At 43.4% G+C, this 25559-nt stretch overlaps 1 protein-coding gene across 1 annotated transcript in view; it reads left to right on the top strand.

The window, feature by feature from the left end:
- Positions 1-513: 513 nt before the first annotated feature.
- LOC137373161 (di-N-acetylchitobiase-like) overlaps positions 514-25559 on the top strand; it is a 57296-nt gene continuing 32250 nt past the window's right edge. Inside the window, exons 1-3 of the mRNA XM_068038020.1 lie at positions 514-663; positions 1415-1432; positions 1812-1971. Coding sequence (XP_067894121.1) covers positions 514-663; positions 1415-1432; positions 1812-1971 — 328 coding nt within the window. The remainder of the gene's footprint in view (positions 664-1414; positions 1433-1811; positions 1972-25559) is intronic.

A 25559-nucleotide genomic window follows, 5' to 3' on the forward strand; every position in this document is an offset into this window, starting at 1 on the left:
TGGGAGCAGAGAGGGTCAAGGTGTTGCTCCAGAGATGCTGGAAGCAGTGGTAGCAGTGGTGGGGTGGAATATCAGAGGTTCAGAGATGAATATTAGCAAGGACTAGGAGGATGGAGGCAAACCTTTGGACAATGGAAATGGACCAAGAGGGGGAACGTGGTGGAGAGGAACAGGAATGAATATTGCACAAGTTCAGGAGCAAGGTGGGGAGACAGATTCAGGGGTGAATGTTGCCCAAGAGAGATATAAAGGGAGAAATGTTCACAGATGAATGAGTTGGAAAAGGGGAAAGGTTCAGGGATGAATGTTGCACAAGGCAGGAAGAGAGGGGGAGAAGAGAACTTCCCTACAAAGTTGCATTTGACAGTATGAAGCTTGCGTCAACTTTTCACTATTATCACACAAAGTGAGATAGAGATAGCGATCCAGGAGGTTTCATCATCAGTCACATGCAGCTCAATATAAATAAACCATCTCACTGTGTCTGACGGATTTTCATCTCCGGCGGAGAGGATGCGCTGGAGTTTGGCATTGGTGCGGGCTCTGGCGGTGATGGCACTGAGGATCAGCGAAGACTCCGGGGTCTTTCCCGATGACTTCTGCTCGTGTTTACAACGGGATCTGTGTCAATCCCTACCCGCGGATCATCAGTTCCAAGTTGAGGTGAGTGTCTCATATCATTAAATTCCCTCTGGAAAAGAGTTAGTTTACTTGAAGTTGTCTTTTGAAGTGTGTTGATCAGTAACACTTGGAATGGAGCATTGGGATGTGAGCTCCTGCCTTTCCTCATATGGTTCAGCTCCTCTCACCCGCATTGATGTGGAAGGTCAGAGACTGTCCTCTTTCGGATGTTCTTTTTACACCAGGGGCCGGGACTCCACCCCCCGGGGCTGGGCTGAACTGGGCTGGACTGGGGGGCTCGTGCTGGGGTGACTCGGGCTGGACTGGACTGGACTGGGGGGCTTGGGCTGGGCTGGACTGGACTGGGGGGGCTCGGGCTGGACTAGACTGGACTGGGGGGCTCGGGCTGGGCTGGGTAGAGGTGGGAAAGAGAATTCACCAGTCAGGCTCCAGCCTGGGCTCTGAGGGAGATGCAGGTTGGAGAGGAGTCGTTAACACAGTCCAAGTATCAGGAACAGGCTGAAGCTGTGAGTCGGGGTCGGAGACAGGTGAAGAAAGTGCAGCGGCGCAAGGGGCAGCTCAGATTATTGTTGAAATGCAAAGAGAATCCTGTTTTATATAATACATATGTTCAAGTGTTAATCTTGGTATAGTTACAGCTGTGTAAAATAGGACCAGCCGTAGTGTTGGGCAGTGCAAAGATATTTTAACAAGTGCAGCATCTATAAAATGTGTTTTTTAATGTTTCTCCAATGTGCAGAGTCTTAAATGATGTGTGATCTAACTCTTACAGCCTCATACCATGGTTCAGGTTTGCAGATTTCACACAATATTGATCCCCAAAACACCAGTTACAAATCCTGGAATCACATGGAATAAAATTGTGATTTGTCCTCGGTCATTGTAAAACTGGGACCCTGGTCATGATTAAACTGAATACAATTTAGCAGATCTTTGAACAAATGTTTGTGTTAAATGTCTCTGTAACTGCTGTGTAGTTGATGAGGTTAGTATTTATTTCAGAGTAATGTTACTAAGTGGGCAGTGTGGCAGGAACAGGAGCTCCATCAATATAACCTGCAGACTAGATGTGTTCATTATCCCTTCCTTATCCTGTACCCTGGGGACAATTATATTGATCAGGAAAATCTATATTTTTAATGTCAGTTTTATATCCTTCATTACTGCAGCTGACAGCTTTATTTTTGTATCAGGTCATGATGTTTGATAAAGAAGGAGCGGATTGGAAACAATATGACTGGTCCAAGGTCACGACTGTAACCATGGAATATCTTGACACTGATCTTGTGTGTCATGCTCATGCAAACAAAGCTCGAGTTGTCATGAAAGGTAACTAATTTTATCACAGAAAAGTGACGTGTCCTTCTGTCTTCTAATGCAAGCTATATTATTGAGAACCACGTAATGGAACATGCAGTGTACAGATTTGAGGCTCGAGCATAATCGCTGGAATGGACTGATTGGGCCGAATGGCCTGTTTTTGTGCTGTATATTTTGTCATTCTATGAAATTGCTGTTCTTGACGATACAGTGCGGAAATACCTGGACAGCTCCGATACAACCATTAATTATTCTGCTAATGATTCTATATTCCATTTATAATATATTAAAAATCTTACATCAACACCCGCCTCCTACCTTCATAGAATGACAGAATGGTTACCGCACAGAAGGAGGCCATTCATCCTGTCCTATTTGTGCTAGCTCTCTGCTGGAGTAACTCACCTAGTCCCCTTCCTCCGCCTTTTCCCGATAGATCTGCAAATTCTTTCTCTTCAGATAATCATCCAATTTTCTTTTGAGCTCCTCTATTGAATCTGTCCCCACCACACACTCAGGCAGTGCATTCCAGATCCTAACAAATCGTTGTGTGAAAAAGATTTTCCTGATGTCACTGTTGCTTCTTTTGCCAATTCCCTTAAATTAGTGTCCTTTGGTTCTCAATCCTTCTGCCAATGGGAATAGTTTCTTTCCAGCTACTCTGACCAGAACCTTCATGGTTTTGATCAGCTCAATCAAAACTCCTCTTAATCTTCCCCAAGGAGAACAGTCCCAGCTTCTCCAACATATCCATGTAACGATGTTCCTCATTCCTGGAACCATTTTTGTGAATCATTTCTCCACCCTCTCTGAAGCCTCCACAACCTTCCTAAAATGCAGTGCCCAGGGCTGGATGCAATATTCCAGTTGAGGCTGAGCCAGTGTTTTGTACAGGTTTATCCCAGCTTCTTTGTTCGTATACTCCATGCCTCTATTTGTAAAGCCCAGGATCCCATACACTTTATTAATGCTTTCTCAGCCTGCCCTGCCACCTTCAATGATTTGTGCATGGATACCTCCAGGTGCCTCTGCTCCTGCACCCACTTTAGAATTGTGCCCTTTTTTATGGCCTCTCCTCATTCTTCCTACCAAAATGAATCACTTCACACTTCTCTGTATTAAATTTCATCTGCGACTTATCTTCCCATTCCACCAACCTGTCTGTGTCCTCTTGAAGTTGTTGTGCGACAAATCAACCCCGACATGAGGAGACTCGGGTACAGGTTCAATTGATTTATTCAAGTGTACGCAGGGAGAAACACCACCTTGGATATTCCGAGGTAATGCTCAAACTTTACATTCTGGAGGACAAACTTATATACCGTTCTTATCATACAATGTGTTCAAACAACAGATGATCGATATGATTGATCACAAAACAATTGTGATTGATTACACATTCCAATGAACACACATCCTCAGCCTTATCAGTACACATACCAAATGGCTCCAAGCTGAGATTATTATCCCTTTGTTTCCCATTTCACCAACATTTCACGGAAACAGTGGCCTCAAGGTCTCGGCTCCAACCTTCACTCCCTAATCCTTTACCCGAGCAGCATGTTTGTTTCTTTTCTCAATCTGACTGTTATATTCTGCTGAGAGGCTTTCCTAAGGCTTAGCTTGTTTCTACTTAACCCCTTCAAAGTTTATCATTATCTTCCTTACAGTTCAAAATGCCAATATGCCAATTTTGAAATTGTGTCCCACATACCCAAGTCTAGGTCATTAATATATATCAAGAAAAGCAGGGATTCTACACTGTCCCCTAGGGAACCCCACTATATACTTTCCTCCAGTCCAAAAACAACCCTTCACAATTCCTCTTTGTTTCCTCTCATTCAGCCAATTTCATATCTATGCTGCTACTGTCCTGTTTATTCCATGGGCTCTAACTTTTCTGAGAAGCCTGTTATGTGGCACATTATCAAATGTGTTACAGACAGGTGGGAAATGGGGTGGCTGGCTTCCATTTTTGGCCGTAGATAGTGCTTTTGTTAAACTAGTGTTTCAACCCCTGAGAGTTTTAAGAGTCAAATCAACAGACCAAGAACAGATTTTCTCGTAGGTTTTTTAAAAGAAAAGATAACGATGTATTTTTACACAATAAGAGAATTGTTTGAAATCTTCACCCATGCACACATTCACACACATACACACAGGGATAGATGGATAGAAAGAAGAGGGTAAGATGTAATTAAAGTCTCAAGCCATGCAAGAATTTTATGGTTTGCAGAAACTTATTGAATTATCTTCGAAGGAAAGTCTTTTCAAATGTGAAGGCCTGGATGTTTGTAGTCTTGAACTTGTTGAGGTGTTGCAGGCTTCTCGCTTGCTTCTGCAGGTTGGGGATTCAAAGTCACTTTTGCAATTTCTCTTTGCCTCGGTTGTTCAAAGAGGTTTTAAAGAGGATTTTTGGAGGTGGGGCTCCTTTGCTGAGCTGGTCACCCTCACAGCTTATCTGGCTGGAAAATATGGCCTTCTGTCGTCTCTGGTTGATCTCTGCCTCTCTCTACAGGTTAAGGTAAAAACTCATCACACTTGAGTCTATGTTAGGTGATAACATGGCCCCTCTCCCCTGCTGTCACCATACAATGGTCCAGGATTTGGAAATCATGCTATCTGATGTCTTCTGGATGGGATCCATTCTGCTATGATGGAGCTACTTAACCTTATTATTTTGGCTTTTGAATCCACAGTCTCTCTGTCAGCCAGGGTCTATGATAATTCAATTTTTGAAGATAGGAGCCGCATTGAATTGCCTGTTGTCCATTTTAATATTTCCCCGTGGCTGGACCAGACATGATGATGGGTTTTGGTCTTCCAAATATACTTTCCAGTACAGGAGTGGTGTCACCTGACACCGACTCCATCTTGTCTGTAGCAATGTGTCCATATTTTGGAGTTTAACTCACCAGTTCATTTTTTATAGTCCTTAATTGCTCCAATTCACTTCATTTTTCATCCTTGCTTCTTTTGTGAGCATAACACCTCCCTGCAAAAGGAAAAAATGAAATTCCTTGGTATTTTATTTTTTGTTTCTTGTTTTCAGAAAGAAAGGAAGCAAGTTAGACATAAGATAACACACATCTGGACACATTCATCCCTTGCACTCTTCAGGCTTCCAGTCATGATTTCTTTACAGATTTCTGGCAATATAGTGATTTTAAATTCGGGATAGCACATCGGCAATAAGACCTTTTTCCTGCTTTATGAACAATTTTTATGTTTAACGGCTGAAGGAGTAAGCTCCATCAAAACAATCTGGCCTTTTTATCTTTAAATTTTTCCTGAGATGTTCGGCGGTTGTGGTCAGTATGGCTTCATTATCTGAGGAGTTGCAAATGGTGCTGAACATTGTGCAATTATCAGCGAACATCCTCACTTCTGACTGGAGGGAAGGTCATTGATGCAGCAGCTGAAGATGGTTGGGCCTCGGACACTACCCTGACGAACCCCTACACTGGTGTCCTGGGACAGAGATGATTGACCTCCAACAAACACCACCATCTTCTTTTGTGCTAGGTATGACTTCAACCAGCGGAAAGTTTTCCCCCTCATTCCCATTGACTCCCGTTTTGCTAGGGCTCCTTGATGCACACTCGGTCAAATGCTGCCTTGATGTCAAGTGCAATCACTTTCACCTCAGCTCTGGAGTTCAGCTCTTTCGTCCATGTTTGGAGTCAAAGTAGTTAAAGTTCTCCTGGTGTTTTAGTACCAAAACCAGATGGTTTCCAGAGTTTAGAATAATGAGGGGGATCTCATAGAAACCTATAAAGTTCTAACAGGGCTAGACAAGCTAGATGCAGAGAGGATGTTCCTGATGACTGGGGAGTCCAGAACCAGGGGTCACAGTCTCAGGATACGGAGTATGCCATGGAGAACCGAAATGAGGAGAAATTTCTTCACTCAGAGGGTGGTGAACCTGTGAAATTCTTGACCGCAGAAGGCAATGGAGGCCAAGTCATTAAATATATTCAAGAAGGAGATAGATATATTTCTTCATGCCAAAGGGATCAAGGGATATGGGGAGAAAGTGGGAACAGGGTACTGAATTAAACGATCAGCCATGATCTTTTTTGAATGGTGGAGCAGGCCCAAAAGGCCGAATGGCCTACTCCTGCTCCTATTTTCTATGTTTCTCTGTAACTAAGATGGACTGCTATCTGATTGTAAGGTTTGAGGATTGCATCGATAGGGTGGGAAACCCGACCTTTGTTAACAGCATTGATTTGCTTACGGGATCCCGGCAAGTCCTCTTGTCTGACCAAGCAAAAGAAATATCTGCTTTTGTGACACCAGATGGTCTCTTCCAGTGTAAAGTCATGAAATCTGGTATGAAAAATACATCGGCCATATTTCAAAGATTGACCAATCAAGTGATTGCTGAGTTGAGTAATTGTGTTGTGTACATCGATGACCTTTTGATAAAGTGATCATGTCCGATGTTTAAGGGCTCTGTTTGACAGGCTGGCCAAAGCCAACTTTGTCATAAACCCGGCAAAGTGCAAGTTTGTTAAGGCCAAGGTTTTATGTAGGACATATTGTGAGTCAAAGTCAAGTGTTTCCACAAGAGGCCAAGGTTCAGGCGATAATAAATTTTCCTGTACCCAAGACAAAGGAAGAAGTGTTACAGTTTCTGGGTATGTGTGGATTCTACAGTAAATTTGTCCCTAATTTCAGCAGAGTAGTCAGCCTATTAACTAATCTGTTCAAGAAGAATGTGAAGTTTGAAGATTAGAGTCATGCCAAACAGCATCTGTGAAGTTAAAGGATATTTTAATAAAAGAACCAGTTCTTGCAGCTCCAGACTTGAACAAAACATTCAAAGTAGCCATTGATGACAGTGATGTAGGGGTAGTGTTACGAACGAGGTGAGAGAAGTGCAGTGTTTCTTCTACTTCCCCTTCTCCACAGGTCACAACATATATTTAAATTTTTTTCCCAATTACCAATACGGTCAATTGGAGACTCCATTTTTATCCCAGAATAAAAGACCAACCAGGTTTCTTTAATTATCAACAAATTATCAGTTTATTATAAAATATGTCCAAACCAGTAATAAAAGAAAGCATAAACACACAGATCAAAATATAAAAGTTCCCTTTTTACCTTAGCCCCTCACACTCACACACACCTACACTGGTTAACCGGAATAATAAAAAGATTTTTGTTTTTGGAGCTCTATTACAAACTTGGGCTGAATACTTACTCATTCTTGAAGAAACAGCAAATGAGATAAGTTGTGTTCCAAAACTAGCACACAGTCTGGCCTCCGAATACATATGGACAGGTCACTGGGATCTTTTAGAACAGTTATTTTCAAGCGGCGTTGAGAATTAAATGAACTGGATTTTCTTCAAAGCCAGAAGACGAGATGAGTTGACACAATGGACTTCTCAGGGTCTTTTAGAGAGGTGCTGGAAAGCTGAACTGGGTTGTGGCATTCTCTTCATCCTTGGGAATTCTCTTCTCTCCTTGGAAGTTCACTCCCTTTTTATACAGTTCAACCCCAACTCAAAACAATTCAAAAACAAAACCGACAACAGGAGGTCAATCTTTTAGCCGCCATCAATGTTGACCTGTCACTTCTTAGTAAACAACTACTCCAGGTTTCCAAAATTCTCTGTTGTTTCTTGAGCTGGAAGTCAGTGGTTTCCAGAAAGGCTTGTTTTCCTCACAAGACCTCGCAGTGCCCCTTTTAAAAACATTTCCAGGTACTAATATTCAAAGTCAAGTCTTCTTCTTACCTTCTTGGGCAGTCACTCAGGAATGAGGATGACCTTTTTCCACTCCAGGGTTGTGGGTCCTTAGGTGACTGAGTAGTCTAATTTTGGATCCGGACACACTGCCAAAGGTGGGGCAGGTGGTGTTTGGTGAGGTGAGTGAATGGGATGCTCGATTTTCCAAATAATCCTTCCGCTGTTTGCACTTGGTCGCTGCCTGAGCAAGTCGACGTTTGAATTGGTTGGCACCTTCACGGATGTTTCTTCTCCATTTTGGGCAGTCTCGGGCAAGAGATTCCCAGGAATGAGTGGAGATGTCACATTTTTTCAGGCAAGCAGAAGAAAGTGAAGACTCAATCCAGGAGCTGTTTCTGTTACTGAAAGTACAAACTAACCAGACCCGGTCACACAGTGCACAGGTTGTCACTGAAGGACTCAGATAAAAGGAAGACTGGTATATTCACACCATCAAGAATGTCATAAACAGAGTAGAGGAGGTAATAGAATCAGAGAATCATTTACGGGACAGAAGGAGGCCATTCAGCCCATTGAGTCCATGCTGGCTTTCCATGGAACTATCCAGTCAGTCCCACTCCCCTAGTCGATACCCATAGCCCTGCAAGTTTATTTCTTTCGAGTGCCCATTTAAGTTCCTTTTGAAGTCATTTATTGTCTCCGCTTCCACCAGCCTTGTGGACAGCGAGTTACAGTTCATTACCACCCACTGCGTAAAAATGTTCTTCCTCATATTCCCCTTGTATCTCTTGCCTAAATCCTTCAATCTGTGTCCCCTAGTCCTTGTACCATTAATTAATGGGAACGGTTTCTCCTTGTCTAATCTTGTACACTTCCATTAAATCTCTCCTCAATTTCCTTTGATCTAAGGATGACAATCACAGTTTTTCCAACCTAATCCTGTAACTAAAATCCTACATCCCTGGAATCATTCTGGTAAATCTCCTCTGCACCCTCTCAAGGACCCTCACATCCTTCCTGAAGAATGGTGACCAGAAATGGACGCAATTCTCCAGTTGGAGCCTAACCAGAGTTTTATAAAAGTTCAAAATAACCTCCCTGCTTTTGTACTCAATGCCTCTATTTATGAAGTCTAAGATACCATATGCTTTACTAACCACTCTCTCAATATGTCCTGCCAGCTTCAAAGATCTATGAACATGCATTCCCAGGCTCCTCTGTTCCTGCACTGTCTTTAGAACTGTCCCATTAAGTACACATTTCCTCTCCCTACTCCTTCTGCCAAAATGCATCACCTAACACTTGTCAGTATTGTTATGACTGAGGCGGGAGTAATGCACGGTCAATTCAGTCCCCTAACTCCACAGGTCACAGCACATTATTAAAGTTTCCCACCGATCAGAAATTAGCCAAACTAAACACTTTATTAACCCCTAGAATAAAACACACAAAACCAGGGATCTTTAAACAACAACAAATTAGCTATTTATTAATAAATTAAATCTTAACAATATTGAGATAAATCTATGTCTAAAAAGCCTTTATAACTTCTTTTTCCTTCTAACCCTCATGCACACACACATATATTCAAAAACCAACAGTTAATGCATCTAAAATGATGTTTTTAAATGAGAACTGTTTCTCAGAAATAATAAAACAACTGGGTTGTAAGTCCTGGTTGGTTACTTTCCCGGATCAATGAGGTGTCCCAGAGTCGAATAGTCAGATGCCGCTCAAAGTCTCCATGCGAATTAATGAACAGGTTGGAATGGATAGGCGTTCAAGGCACTTCAGCTGCAGTAGGCATCACACAGATCTTTCAACAATGAGTATAACAACAGTTCTATTTGGATTTTGAAATAGCAGTCTATCGGTCAAAGCTTTACAGTGTCTTAAAGGCACACAGACTGCCCCCTTAGTTTAAACAACAGAAAAGAAAACACCTCCATGACATTACTGAATTCCATCTATCACCTCTCTGTGTATTCTGCTAACCTACGTCTTGTTGCAGGTGCTTCATATCATCTACACTGCTTGCCACACCTCCAAGTTTTGTGTCATCGACAAATTTTGAGATTCTACTCTGTATTCTAAGATCCAATGCATTTACATATAGCAAAAAATGAAGTGGTCCCAGTACTGACCCTTGGGGAACACCATTGTCCACCATCCTCCAGTCTGAAAAATAACCATTTACTATGCTCGCTGTTTTCTGTCCTTAAGCCAATTTTTTATCCATGCTGACACTGATCCTCCTATTCCATGAGCCAGAAGGGTCTGGAAGTGGTCACCTTGTGGTGACCACTGCACTCGTGGAGTTCAGATTGAGGGTAAACTACTGTCGGAAGAAGAACCGCAGCTAAATCCTTGAAAAAAAGGCTGAAAATCTACCTGAAGAACTGCAGAGTTGTGAAGAACGGTGTGACTGCTTCACCTTACTCTCTATCTCTTTTGACATCCAGGGAGCTCTGAATCTGTTTGCCCTATCTTTCCGCCTCATGGGAATGTACTTTCACCATTCCTGAACTATCTCTTTAAAAGCAGCTCATGTAATATTACTTGTCCCTTGGTGTGTGATCTGTTGTTAAGACTCACAGGATTACAAGTATATACAAAATAAACATGGGTTTTATTATAACTGATCTGGAACATATATATGGAAAGAGTAACTCAATGAGCACGTATTAACACATCTTATAATGTCGGGCTCCACCCACAACCCCCTAGTCATGTGTGATGTGACATCACTTCCTGTGATGCTCTTCACTTGCATTCCTTAAGGTAGTCCCTTCTTAAGGTCGTCCCACAACATCCCACTTTGCTCCAGAGATAAAAGCATATGGACAATAAATAATGATGTTGTGGTCCAGACTAACTAGACATGATTGAACAAGATGTTATTTACAGATAAGCAAATTTAACCCTCTCTAAAACATAGACGCAGTTTGCTGATTCATCCAGATCTGCTTTTTCTGAGTCTCTTCCCAGAGGTGAGCTTGTCTTGATGATTCACTTGAGATTCTGGTGACCCAGAACTCTGGTTCGTATTGTTCTCTTCAGTGCTTGTTGTCTCCGTGCTTTCATCTCCAAATTTTGTTTTTGAATACATCTGCATTATCTCAGGGTTGTCACATGTAGTGTTGTCATACATCTCTCTGAGCTGACTTCGGTTTCTTCTGGGTGTCTGGACCCTGTATGACCTGGGTTGGTGGCATATCCCAGCAACCTCTGCAGAATACCAGGATATGTCGTGGTATACATTGGGACAAACGACATAGGTAAAAAAAAAGGATGAGATCCTAAAAGCAGAATATAGGGAGCTAGGAAGTAAGTTGAAAAGTAGGACCTCAAAGGTAGCGATCTCAGGATTACTACCAGTGCCACGTACTAGTCAGAGTAGAAATAGCAGGATATATCGGATGAATATGTGGCTGAAGAGATGGTGCGAGGGGGAGAGTTTCAGATTCCTGGGGCATTGGGACCAGTTCTGGGGGAGGTGGGACCAGTACAAACTGGACGGGTTACACCTGGGCAGGACTGGGACTGATGTCCCAGGGGGAGTATTTGCGAGAGTGGTTGGGGAGGGTTTAAACTAAAATGGCAGGGAGATGGGAACCTTTGCAAGGAGTCAGAGGAGGGGGGAATCAAAGACAAGAATAAAAGACAATAAGAGGAATAAGAAAAGTGATAGGCAGAGAAATCAAGGGCCAGAATCAAACAGGGCCACAGTGAAAAATAGTGGGAAGGGGACAAGTAATGTTAAAAAGACAAGCCTTAAGGCTTTGTACCTTAACACATGGAGCATTCGCAATAAAGTGGATGAATTAATTGTGCAAATAGATGGAAACGGGTATGATATAGTCTGGATTACGGAGACATGGCTGCAAGGTGACCAGGGACGTGAAATGAACATCCAGGGATATTCAGTATTCAGGAAGTACAGACAAAAAGCAAAAGGTGGTGGACTTGCATTGCTGGTTAAAGAGGAAATTAACACAATAGTGAGGAAAGATATTAGCTCTGACGATGTGGAATCTGTATGGGTCGAGCTGAGAAACACTAAGGGGCAAAAAGCATGAGTGGGATTTGTATATAGACCCCCAAACTGTAGTGGTGATGTTGGGAATGGCATTCAACAGGAAATTAGAGATGCATGCGATAAAGGAACATCTGTAAATATGGGTGACTTTAACCTGCATATAGATTGCACAAATCAATTTAGTCACAATACCGTCGAGGAGGAATTCTTGGAGTGTACACGGGATGGTTTTCTGGAACAATACGTTGAGGAACCAACTAAAGAACAGGCCATCCTAGACTGGGTATTGTGTAATGAGAGAGGAATAATTGAAACTCTAGTGGTGCGAGACCCCTTGGGGACGAGCGAACATAATATGATAGAATTCTTCATCAAGATGGAGAGTGACGTAGTTGATACTGAGACAAGCGTCCTGAATCTTAGTAAAGGAAACTACGAAGGTATGAGGCGCGAGTTGGCCATGACGGATTGGGAAACGTTACTTAAAGGGATGACAGTGGATAGGCAATGACAAACATTTAAAGAACGCATGGATGAATTGCAACAATTGTTAATCCCTCTCTGACGCAAAAGTAAATCAGGAAAGGTAGCCAAACCATGGCTTACAAGGGAAATTAGAGATAGCATTAGATCCAAGGAAGAGGCATATAAATTTGTCAGGAAAAACAACAGACCTGAGGATTGGGAGTAGTTTAGAATTCAGCAAAGGAGGACCAAGGGATTGATTAAGAATGGGAAAATAGAATACAAGAGTAAGCTTGCGGGCAACATAAAAACTGACTGTAAAAGTTTCTCGAGGTATGTGAAGAGAAAAATATTGGTGAAGACAAATGTAGGTCCTGTACAGTCAGAAACAGGGGAGTTTATTATGTGGAATAAAGAAATGGCTGACCAACTAAATGCGTACTTTGGTTCTGTCTTCACAAAGGAGGACACAAATATCATACCAGAAATGTTGGGGAACACAGGACTTAGTGAGAGAGAGGAACTGAAAGAAATCAGTATTAGTAGAGAAATGGTGTTGGGGAAATTGATGGGATTGAAGGCCAATAAATCCCCAGAGCCTGATGGTATGCATCCCAGAGTACTTAAGGAAGTGGCCCTAGAAATAGTGAATGCATTGGTGGTCATCTTCCAAGATTCTATAGACTCTGGAACAGTTCCTACAGATTGGAGGGTAGCTAATGTAACCCCACTATTTAAAAAGGGAGGTGGAGAGAAAGCAGGGAATTATAGACCAGTCAGCCTGATGTCAGTAGTGGGGAAAATTCTAGAGGCCATTATCAAAGATTTTATAGCAGAGCACTTAGAGAACAGTAGTAGAATCGGGCAGAGTCAGCATGGATTTACGAAAGGGAAATCATGCTTGACAAATCTACTAGAATTCTTCGAGGATGTAACGAGTAGAGTTGATGTGGGGGAGCCAGTGGATGTAGTTTATTTGGACTTTCAGAAGACTTTTGACAAATTCCCACATAAGAGATTAACGTGTAAAATTAAAGCGCATGGGATTGGGGGTAGTCATAGAGTCACAGAGAGATACAGGCCCTTCGGCCCACCGAATTCGCATTGACCATCAACCACCCATTTATACCAGTCCTCCATTAATCCCATTTTTCCCTCTCACATCCCCACCTTCCCTCAATTCTCCTACCACCTACCAACACTAAGGGCAATTTTTTTTTACAATGGCCAATTTTCCTATCAACCCAGAAGTCTTTGGCAGTGTATTGCGATGGATAGAAAATTGGTTGGCGGACAGGAAACAAAGAGTAGGAATAAATGGGTATTTTTCTGAATGGCAGGTTGTGACTAGTGGGGTATCACAGGGATCAGTACTCGGACTCCAGCTATTCACAATATATATTAATGAGTTGGATGAGGGAACTAATTGTAATATCTCCAAATTTGCAGATGACTCAAAACTGGGTGGGAGGGTGAGTTGTGAGAAGGATGCAGAGAGGCTTCAGGGTGATTTGGACAAGCTGAGTGAGTGGGCAAATGCATGACAGATGCAGTATAATGTGGATAAATGTGAGGTTGTCCACTTTGATAGCAAAAATAGGAAGGCAGATTATTATCTGAACGGCTGTCAACTGGGAGAGAGGAATATGCAGCGAGACCTGGGTGTTCACGTACACCAACCGCTGAAGGTAAGCATGCAGGTGCAACAGGCAGTGAAAAAGGCAAATGGTATGCTGGCCTTCATAGCGAGAGGATTCGAGTACAGGAGCAGGGATGTCTTGCTGCAATTATACAGGGCCTTGGTGAGGCCACACCTGGAATATTGTGTGCAGTTTTGATCTCCTTACCTGAGGAAGGATGTTCTTGCTATAGAGGGAGTGCAGCGAAGGTTTACCAGACTGATTCCTGGAATGGTGGGACTCACGTATGAGCAGAGCTTGAGTCGTTAGGATTATATTCGCTGGAGTTCAGAAGAGTGAGGGGGGATCTCACCGAAACCTATAAAATTCTAACAGGACTTGACAGGGTAGATGCAGGAAGGATGTTCCCGATGGTGGGGAAGTCCAGAACCTGGGCTCATAGTTTAAGGATACGGGGTAAACCTTTCAGGACTGTGATGAGGAGAAATATCTTCACCCAGAGAGTGGTGAGCTTGTGGCATTTGCTACCACAGAAAGCAGCTGAGGCCAAAACATTGTATGTTTTCAAGAAGGAGTTAGATATAGCTCTTGTGTCCAAAGGGATCAAAGGGTTTGGGGCGAAAGAGGGAACAGGTTACTGAGTTGGATGATCAGCCATGATCATAACGAATGGCAGAGCAGGCTCAAAGGGCTGAATAGCCTACTGCTGCTCCTATTTTCTATGTTACTATGTTACCAACTTCCCTTTGCAAGATTGAGGACTCTGACCTTCTGCTCCATCTGCATTCGAGCTGATTCTGGTACAGCTTGCGTGTCATATGATGCCTTCATCTTCTCTTATTTGGACAGTGTCATTCTAGGATCCAACCTCCCAAGAATGAGGCACATTACTTTTGTCATGAACATTGATTTTAAACTGTTACTGGAGTGAAGAAAGGACTTGTTAAACAGATCAGCCGTGGCTGGAAAAGGCATTCGCATATTAACAGATAGTGTTTGGAAGGACAAAGGACCATTCCCTGACACATTCAACCTACAATGGACCTTGATCACCAGGTATTGCGTGTAAGAGGACCATTACAGAGACTGCTAAGGTGATATAATCCAAGAGGTGATCAGAAGGTTGGTCACATGACTAACATGCTTGGCAACCTAGGTTATTCTGAATTATACAAACAGTTTGAACTGAGAGTATCCGTTTACCTCTAGACAGAGAAGATCCCTCCTGTCTGCTCCCATCTCTTTCTCACAAGCCTCTGAATCCACTGAAGACACATGAACCCCAAGAGAGAAAAGTCTCCTCCAGCGAACAAGGTTTAAGAAGAATACTGGGTCCCAACGAAAAGCAAGAACTACCCGCAATTAAGAACTCTACAGTGAGTTTGAAGAACTGTGGCAATAACTCTTCAGATATGGCCTCAAACTTTTCACTTTATTTTTCTTCCGATCTTTTCTGTCTCTATTTGCATGTGTGTATCGCATATGAATGCTCGCGTGGGCAAGTCATATCCGTAGGCGTGAACCGAATTAGAGTTTAAGTTCAAGTTTAATAAGTTTCAACTTTTCTTCTTTAAACCTAAGAAAACCTATTTGTACTGGTTTCTTTGCCTTATAATTGAAAAGTGGTGAACAAGGATTCACCAAGGGGGAGCTAAAAACACGGTGTGTTTATAATTAAACCCTGTTACGGTAAGACTAGGTGAAGGCTGAAAGGGAATCCTAGACCTCTTTCTCACCGAGTCATAACAGAAAGATATCCTTTCCTGTGGACAACGTAGAGAGATGATGACTGGGCATGTTAGTTCTTCCCTGCCTTCCAAACATTAACTCTGTAGGCGACGATAATCCCCTGTCCGATGGAGTGGCCTGGAGGTTCAGAATTGTCACCTTGAGGTCTGCACCTGTCTGCTTACACTTTAAAATAAGTGCTTTGATAGTGCACACCATGTGATCAGCCATGCCATTGGACTTAGGATAATGCAGCAACAATGTCACGTGATGGACTCCCCACCTGGCACACACGTCTCGGAATGGTCTTCCTGCATATTGTGGCCCATGATCAGAGATGATTTCATCCAACACGCCAAACTGGTGAAAGAGAGCACTGACCATATCCGCAACAACTATATTTGATAATCCTGTAGCTGCCTGATGATTGGAAACTTGATGAAGTAGTCTGTAACAAGGAGGAAATCATCATCCTGAACGTGGAACAAATCTGTGCCAATCTTCACCCATTGGTGTGAAGGTGTTTCATGTGGAATCAAGGGTTCCTTCGTGTTGATTCAGCTCACAGATTTGACATGCCTCGTAGGATTTTACCAGCATCTCAACATCACTGTTGATTCCTGGCCAGTATACCATCTCTCTGGCAAGGCATCTGCTGCGTTCTATTCCTAAATGCCCTTGATGCAATTGCACTAGAATATCAGAATGTAGAGCCTCGGGTATTAGGATTTGTTTGCCTTTGATACGGCCAGTAACAGAGGTTCGGTTACTTCCTGTATGGTGTCAGACCATCTATCCACAATCATCTTCCACAACAATGGTAGGGTCGGGTCACGTGTCATCTCGTCTCTCAGCTGCTCCATTTGTGGGGTTCAAAACTCATGATGTTGATCTGGAGGACATTCTCAATCTCAGTATTCACCGTGGACATTCAAATCGAGTGGGACATCTGTGTTTTAATTTTGGTTGACAACCTGCTCAGGGTGTCTGAGGTGACCATTTTGCTGCCTGGTTTAAAGCATACATCACAGTCATAGCCCTGGACCTTCATCAGAAGTCTCTGCAGCCATGGAGGACACCATAAGTGGTTTGCGCCGGATGGTTTCAAGCGGCTTGTGGTCAGTCTCCACGGTGAAATGTTTTCCGAACAATTAGGTGTGAAACCTAACGATGCCAAAAACTAGAGCTAAGGTTTCACGTTCAACATTAGAGTAAATGAATTGTGTTTACCACAAACCCTTCGACGTGAAGGCAATTACTTCCATTCCTGCATGATGCAGGTGCCTAATCCCTCTGGGAGGCACCGATCTCAAGCTTAGTCTCTTTGGTTGGGTCAGAATACTGTAACATGCTGTGCTGTCTTGACAGAGCAAACTTTAAGGACTCAAACACCTGATGGTGGCCTTCCTGCCACAAGAAATGGGTATCTTTATGCAGCAGTTCCATAAGTGCTGCAGCTCGCTCAGTGAAATTTACGGGGTCAAAACGTTGAACAACCTTAGGCACAGTTGTAGGTTTTCCAGGTCCTGAGGAGTTGGCACAGCTCTGACATCTTCAACCTTATCCGGGTCTGGATGTATTCCTGTGTCGGAATATATTGACTCAAAGAAGTTGGAAAGTCGAAAGTTGACCTGGCACTTCTTGCTGTTAAATACAAGGCCTTCACAACAAGCAGCCAGCATAAGCAAGTGCAAGTTTCAGTCAGGCTCTGCCTTGGTCGGCCCCATCTCCGCAGTATCGTTGCCTGTACAAATATAGCCTGGACATTTTCTATTATCCTGTCTATGTATTGTTGGAATATGTCCTGGCTGATGCACAGACCAAACAGTAACAATCTGAAGCAATATCTACGGAAAGGTGTTCTAAAAGTTGTGACTGGCTAAGACTGCTTGGCGAAGTAGACAGATGAGTAGCCATGTTTTGCATCAAGTTTTGAAAAATATTTAGTACCAGTGAACTGAGGATTCAGTTCCTCCAGGGTCAGGATTTTGTGTGGGCCTCTCTTAAGGGCTAAATTCAGTCATCGTGGGTTTAAGCTCATCCTGAGATTGCCATCTTTTTTCAGCACACAGGTAATGGAGCTGCACCAATTGGAATGCTGGTGTACTCGGAGGATGACTCTATTTCACTCCATCACATCCAGCTCCACTTTAAGCTTCTCTTGAATGTGCACGCTGCACTTCCTTGGCGTGTCGATAACAGGAACTGCATCCTCCCTCATGTACAGTATGATATCACCCTTCAAATCACCGATTGCATCAAACCTGTCTGGGTAAAATAGTTTCAGGTCACTAATTGACTCAGTGCACTCTGTGTTACAATCTTCTGAACCTTTCACTGCAGTACTGACGTCATGTATTGTGACAATTTGTAAATCTTGGCAGACTGGAAGTCCTGCGACAGCTGGTCCAGTTGTGTCGACAATGTAAAATGTTTGTGGTAGCCGTTCAGAGTTTCCATAGCTGCATTGTAAGGTTATCATTCCAATGCACTTAATTGGAGAACCATTGTAGGCCGTCAGCCCAGCTGTGATGGGTTGCACCATGGATTCCCATTTCTTGGATTACATGTCCTTCACTATGTAGATGGGTAGAATATTTGCACTTGCATCTGTGTCATTTTCTCCACATAGCTTATGCTTGCTCCTCTTCTGCGGACAGATAATCCTCATCATGGTGAATGCCTTGGATTGCACAATAGCATAGACACGTTGATCCAAATGGACCATGTGAAATGTTTGCTTGCTGTTCGCATGAGTGCTCTCTTCATCAGTGTCCTCCTGGCAATCTGTCTCTTTGCTGACCTGATGTACCTGCTTGGGCTTCTGTTGTGTGTTGCCATACCTCTTGTTGCGTTTGCCATCCTTTCTTGCAGACGTTCTCTCTGCATGGGATCTGTCACCATTCCTATGTGCAGTGCCTGAGCTGGGTCTTCTGCATTTCCTTGACCAATGTCCTTGCATACCATAAACTTTGCACAGGACCTGTTACGCTGGACAGCTGTGAATTGGCTGAGTCAGGCCATGTTTGCCACAAGGCTTAGCAGACTTCTCAGCCTTGGTAATCATACTGATTGTTGTAGCCACCCCCAACACTTGTAACTGTTCGTGCCCAGCCATAATGGCTTCAAATTTAATTTGAGCAGTGCGTCTATGGTGTGCCCTTTTCTCTTTTCTAGCAGGTCTTTTTGAAAGACCTCTATTGGGGTAAATGCGATTACTAGCTCTATAACCCGTTCTGACAATTCCGTATCTGCCAAGTCACATTCCTGAGCTTTGTCTCAGCATCTTGCAACAAACTGGTCAATGGACTCATCTTGCCTTTGCCGGTAGATCATAAGCTCAAATCTATGTATTTGGAAATTTAGCTTTCCCTTCAGTTGCAGCTCCAGGAATGTCCAGATCTTTCTCAGGTCCTTCAGATCCTCATCCAACAATCCTGAGGTATTGAGTCATTTCAAACCTTTGTTCGCCTGTGAGAGCTTAATTTTGATAGCTTGTTTCTTTCATTCGGTGACTGCCATGCCTAGGACACACAGCTCCATCTACTGTCAGAATAGTTTAAATGCAGACACCAAGTCCAAAACCTTCAGTCCATAACTGGATATCTGAAAGCCATTGTAATAATGATCTTTTTACTTTGTAAATAAAGAACTCTGACAGGTTGTGTTTATCGCAGGAACAGTTCTTGTGTTTCCTTTTTAAGTCAGTTTCGGATAATTGCCACTTTTAAGAGTGACAGACGATAGCTCTCATTGTTTGCACAGACTGGCTGATTGTTGACACAGCTGTCCATTGTTGTTTTTGAACAAAGCTTTTGTAAGATGTCTGGGTGCGTGCAGTACTTGCAGCTGCCACAACCAGTCTTTAACCTAGTGCTGGACCTCCCATGGTGCTGTCTAGTCTTCCCACTCTTTTGGGCTTAGGCACTGCCCACAAACTGAAAGAAATGGAACACTAAAACAGTAATAGCTTCAGGTACTGCTTTAGAAACCCTCTGACCCATTGTCAGATTGGTGAAAGCTCTCATATCTTGGTCAATTTCCTGTTGTACTTACAGAACTCTACCACTTTGCGGTGTCCTGTCTGTGTCCTCGCTCGCTGCAGTGTTGTGGGGTTTCTTGCTAGCTGCTCTCCTGCTAGATCTTTGGCCACTCTGGTACGCAGCTTTCTGTTCCTTGTTATCTTTTTTGATGTATTCTTCAAGAAAAATCAAAAGTTGCCACAATGCGATGTTTGGTGGTCTCCAGATAAATCAATAGATCACAACACAGCAACCGTGTAATATTACCTGCATCTTGGTGTGTTATGAAGGTGTTTCTATTTTTTTAAAAATTTGTTTGAAGATTCGTGTGTTAGAAGGAGATGGATTCATTGGCGAACTGAGGTAATTCCATTGACGTTGAGCTATGTTTTTTTAAAAGAGGTCACCAGAAGGATAGTTGAAGTCTTGTTTGAAAACAACCTTCACTGGAAGTCACATGCCTTAAGCTCAATAAACAACAGAAACATTGGTGACTTGGGGGAGATGTTTGTGAGAAGTGGCATGTCACGATTTATGAGGGTCAGACGGTTCTGACTTGCTATTTGGTTTCACTTCTGACATATTGTTTTGGTTCAGTCGGGGTGTGGACAGTGTTGAAAGCTGTTGGAGATCAACCTTCTGGAGAGGAACACCCAGCTTACCTCCTTCCTTGTCTCTCTGTGAAATTCTGCATTTCTCCTGAGGAGCTCCTGGAAAGCTTGCCAGATTAATTGTTGATACTGCCTAAAAAGAACTGCTCCAGAAAAGATCCCAGTGACCCATCTACACGTACTCGGATGCCAGACTGTATGCCAATTAGAGATACAAAATATCTCAACCATTTTCTGCAAGAATGAACAAGTATTCGACCAGCGTATTCTTTTCTATATCTTTTTGTGAAAGGGCTCTGCAGAGAAAATCTCTATTTTTTTGGTTAACTGCTGTGTGTGTGTGTGTTTGTGCATGTGGGTGTGTATGCGAGGGGCTAAGGTAAAAAGGGAACTTTCATATTTCAATCTGTGTGTTAATGCTTTGTTTCATTACTGGATAAATCCTATTTCATAATGAACTGATAATTTTGTTGACAATTAAAGAAACCTGGTTGGTGTATTTTATTTGGGGATAAAGAATACAGTGACCTTATTGGTAACTGGGTAAACATTTAAAGATATGTTGTGACCTGTGGAGAAGTAGAACTAGAAAAGACAGTGCATTCCTCCCAACTTGGTTGTAACAGCTGTGTGATCTGTCATTAAGACTCGCAGCGTTATAAGTAATATCCAAAATAAATGCAACCTTATTATAACTGAACTGGAACATATGTATATTATATTTAAACATATATACTTACTGTGGCGGGATCTACCCACAAATCGCTGGTCAAGTGTGATGTGACATCACTTCCTCTGATGATCTTCACTTGCAGTTCTTAAACTGGTCTGGCTCAAGGTAGTCCCTTCTTAAGGTTGTCCTACAACAGCCCATTGTTCAATTCCAGTTTGCCTGCCAATCTCTGATTCCAGTTTACCTGGGCCAATTGCAGTCTCACTCCATTTTAGATGCCCACCCCCAATTAATTATCTTTAATCTGGATTGTTCCTTGTTCTTTTCCACAGCCAACATAATCTTTATGATGCTATGGTCACTGTCCCCTAAATGCTCCCCCTTGACACACCTCATTCCCCAGAACCAGATACAGCAATGCCTCCTTCCTTGTTGGACCAGAAACATACTGATGCAGAAAATTCTCCTGAACACACTCTAGAAACTCTTGCCCCTCTACGTCCTTTACACTACGACTATCCCAGTCTATATTAGAATAATTAAAGTCCCCCATTATAACGACTCTATAATTCTTGCCCAGCTGTGTAATTTCCCTGCAAATTTGTTCCTCTATATCTTTCCCACTAGTTGGTGGCCTATGGAAGGCCCCCAGTGATGTAATGACACATCTATTGTTTCTTAGCTCGAACCAAATAAATATCCCTCCAGGACATCATCTCTCCCCAGCACTGTAGTGTTCTCCTCAATCAATACAACTACCCCTCCTCCTTTCCTTCCTTCCCCAAAGTTTAGAGGGGATGTGCGAGGCAAGTTCTTTACACAGAGGGTGGTGAGTGCCTGGAACTTGTTGCCGGGGGAGGTGGTGGAAGCAGGTACGATAGCGACGTTTAAGAGGCATCTTGACAAATACATGAATAGGATGGGAATAGACGGATACGGTTCCCGGAAGTGCAGAAGGTTTTAGTTTAGGCAGGCGTCATGATCGGCGCAGGCTTGGAGGGCCAAATGGACTGTTCGTGTGCTGTCCTGTTCTTTGTTCTCTTTGTCCCATGCTTCCTGAACACATTGGGCTCACTGATATTAGTTTTTGTTTTGTATACTAATGAATCAATCAAGTATTACTTTATAGTTGACTATATTAAATTAAAAGCTTCCCAGTACACTCACCCCAGCCTGCTTTCTGCTTCCCCGCACTCTCTGTTGATTGTGATGTCAATCAGATGTCACTTTTCAATTTTTTTTCCTGCACTTCAAAACTTTACTTCCTGTTGGTCAAGTTTTTCACACTTTGATGACATTTTTTTTTCCATTTATAAATTCCTCTGATGCTCCTTTGAAGCATCTTGGTGTGTTTTACTGTGTCAAAGGCACTATATAAATACAAGTTTTACATTAGTTATTGTTGTCCACATATATAATAGGAACTGTCTGTGTAAACTTGCTGCACATAATGAGGACCTCCCCCCAATGATGGCACTCTCTAATTTGCATCTTCTCATTTAAATTGTGATTTAACTATAAAATAATACCAGAAGACAGGATTATTTTGTAATAGGATGGCATGCATCATGCCATGGCCGGCACAGACACGATGGGCCGAAGGACCTGTTTCAGTGCTGTATGACTCTGTGACTCTCTGACTATTTCACAATGGGACTGAATTATATTTGAACACCCTGGTTGAGTAATCCCACACATTCTAACACTGCTTCACCTGAAGACGACACTTCGGACTGGGCTCCCTTTGTCCATTGGCTGGGAGATTGACCAGTGACTTTTTTAAATGTTTTGCCTCCCAAACTTGCTGGATTTTTCAGCAAGGAGAGGGAGTCATGTGATCGAGGAGTGGGGAAGGGAATAATCATGACATGGGAGCTTGTAGTATTCAGGAGGATTCTGGAGATGGTTGGGATTACTGAGATTTGGCAGTATCGGGGGAGAGAGGGGCAGCAGCATCAAACATATCTTGTTGAGGGGTTGGGGGTTGCTGTGGTTTTTAATGCAATGAGACAGAAACTGCTATTGGCTCCTTTGGTACCTTCAGGCCTTCATCCATTACCTGTTCCTGAAACTTAGGTGCCTGAACTTCCACCTCCCTGTTTGTCTGCCTATTCCTATCTTCTGTTATAGTCTTCTGCTGGGGAGCATAAATGCTTGGTTACCAAAACCATAAAAAGTGATAACAAAGAGCTGGGGTTCCTTTCTAGAGGAATAGAATTCAAAAACTGACAGGTTGCCGGGTATTTTCCCAGGCTGTTGGAGACAGGCAGGGTGGGTTGAAGGAGAGCAGGTAACTGCTGTGGGTCTGGCTGGTGAGTAATTTAGAAGTTGTTGAGATTCCTGAGAAGCCACTTGAGGTCATTTAGAACTTCATCCTGAATTTCCCTGTAATAGAAGGTGTTTCCTGAACTGCAAGCAACCTCACCAGGGTCAAAGAAGCAATTGTATAGCGGGAAAAGCTCATCAATAAAACCGGCAAAGCTGGGAAGGCTTTGATCAATTACACTGAAGTGCTACAGCCACAGCCAGATGAGAGGCTGCTGTTCAAAGCACTTCTTCTCTCAGAGACTACTTTCACTGTTTGATAGGTGATTTCCAACTTCTTGGAAGTCACTTCCCCTGTCCAGAACGCCACTGATCTTCAGCTTCATTTCGCTGCTGCCAGCCTTCAGCATCACATGGAAGCAGTTTCTGCAGCTCCACCATCTTGTCAAGTGCAAAGGCCACACTACCACCAACTGTTCCAGCAGCAGCAGGAGCAACACCAGCAGCAGCACCAGCTGCATTCTTCTTAACCGCATACCCCTCCAAAAGCCAGATAGGATGGACACTGAGATCCATTTGGAAGGAGGCGAGAACCCCAACACAGGGTCTATAGCAAAGGAACAGCTCACTCAACATGTCTGAGCACCAGTGCCTTAGGAGGTTCAGGCAGGTCCCTGCTGACATCTGCAGCTTCCTGGAAAAAGACCCCTTCGCAGTGGAGCAGGTGAGCATACATTGCCAATGGCCGACAAGGTGCCTTTCACTGGAGATCTGCCTTTCCTCTCTCCTTCGTGCCTCTTCGTGTCTCACCAAGTTGTGCACTCTCTTCTGTAAGGAGAGAAAGCAGAGAGGTGTGAGTGCCAGCAATGGCTTATGTGCAGAAGAGGGAATGATTCCATTTGTGGAGGGCCACAGTGAGGTATGGGTGCGAGAGGAATAGGCTGAGGGTGAGTGTGTGTTGGCTGCTCAGATGGGGATGTGAGGTGTTTGCAGGGAGACGAATGAGTAGAGCTGCAAGGTATATTGTTCTGAGGTGTGCTGTTCAGGAGAATACTGGGCAAGTCAGAATGGGGGGCTTGGCACCTGAACGTGTTATGCCACTCACCCTTCATGCCCTCCTGAGGTCCTGGATCCTATTGAAGGTTATCTCCAGTTTGGAGGGCACGCACTTCTGCTGCTGACTTCCTCAGCCAGTTCCATCCTCGCCTGCTTGGTGAGAGAGGCCAGCCTCTTCCTTCCATCCTTGATAGAGATCACCTCACTGCAGCCCCTCAGATCCCTCAACAGGACCTCCAGCTATGAGTGAGAGCCCAGAGGAGGGCTCTTAATTGGTTTGTTCTGGGAAAGCGCAACCACAAAGCCCACACAGCAGGGAGTCAGCTTCCAAACCCGAAAATCATAAGATCATAGACTCATAGTAATAACAGCACAAGAAGGAAACCATTTGGCCAGTCGATCCATGCCAGCTCTCCACAGAGTAACCAATCAGTCCCATTCCCCAGCTCTATCCCCTGGAAGAATTTCCCTCAGGTGCCCATCCAATTTCCTTTTGAAATCATTCATCAGCGGAGTTGATCAATGACTTAAGAGGAAGTTGGATTGCCACCTGATTCGATGGGCTGAATGGCCTACTTCTGTGCCATAAATGACCCTATGACTCTACATTTCCACCACCCTCGTAGGCAGTGAGTTCTAGCTTACTACCACTCTCTGCATAAAAAAGTCCACCCCCCCATATCTTGCCCAAAACCTTAAATCTGTGTCTCCTAATCCTTGTGCCATCAACTAAGGGGAACAGTTTTACTTTGTCTACCTGACCAAACCTGTCAGAATCTTGTACACCTCCATCATATCTCCCCTCAATCTCCTTTGCTTCTCCAACCTAACCTTGTAGCTAAAAGCCTTCTTCCCCGGACCCATTCTGCGAAATCCCCTCTGCATCCTGTCAAGGACACTGACATCCTTCCTAAAGTGTGGTGGCTAGAACTGGATGAAATATTCTTGTTGTGGATTAACCACAGCTTTATAAAGGTCCAGCTTTTGAACTCAAGATCCCATATGCTTTGCTAACTCTCTGATTATATCCTGCCACTATTAAAGATCTATGCAAATAAACTCCCAGTTCTTCTGTCCCTCTACACTCTTTAGAACTGTACCATTTAGTCTATATTGTCTCTCCCTATCCCTTTTGCCAAAATCCACACCCTATTCGTTTTCCTAACCTTACAGTTCTCTGTATTAAATTCCATCTGCCACTTATCTGCCCATTCTGCTAGTCTATCAGTGTCCTGTTGGCAGTCGATTGGCATCATCCTCATTAAATGCCACTTCTCCAAGTTTGGGTCATCACCAAATTTTGAAATTTTCTCCATATTCCAATATCCAAGTCATTTATGTATAATCAAAAAAGCAGTGATCCGAGCACTGACCCTTGGGGAACACCACTGTCTAC

Source organism: Heterodontus francisci, chromosome 8, assembly GCF_036365525.1.
Source record: "Heterodontus francisci isolate sHetFra1 chromosome 8, sHetFra1.hap1, whole genome shotgun sequence".
NCBI classification, from domain to species: Eukaryota; Metazoa; Chordata; class Chondrichthyes; order Heterodontiformes; family Heterodontidae; genus Heterodontus; species Heterodontus francisci.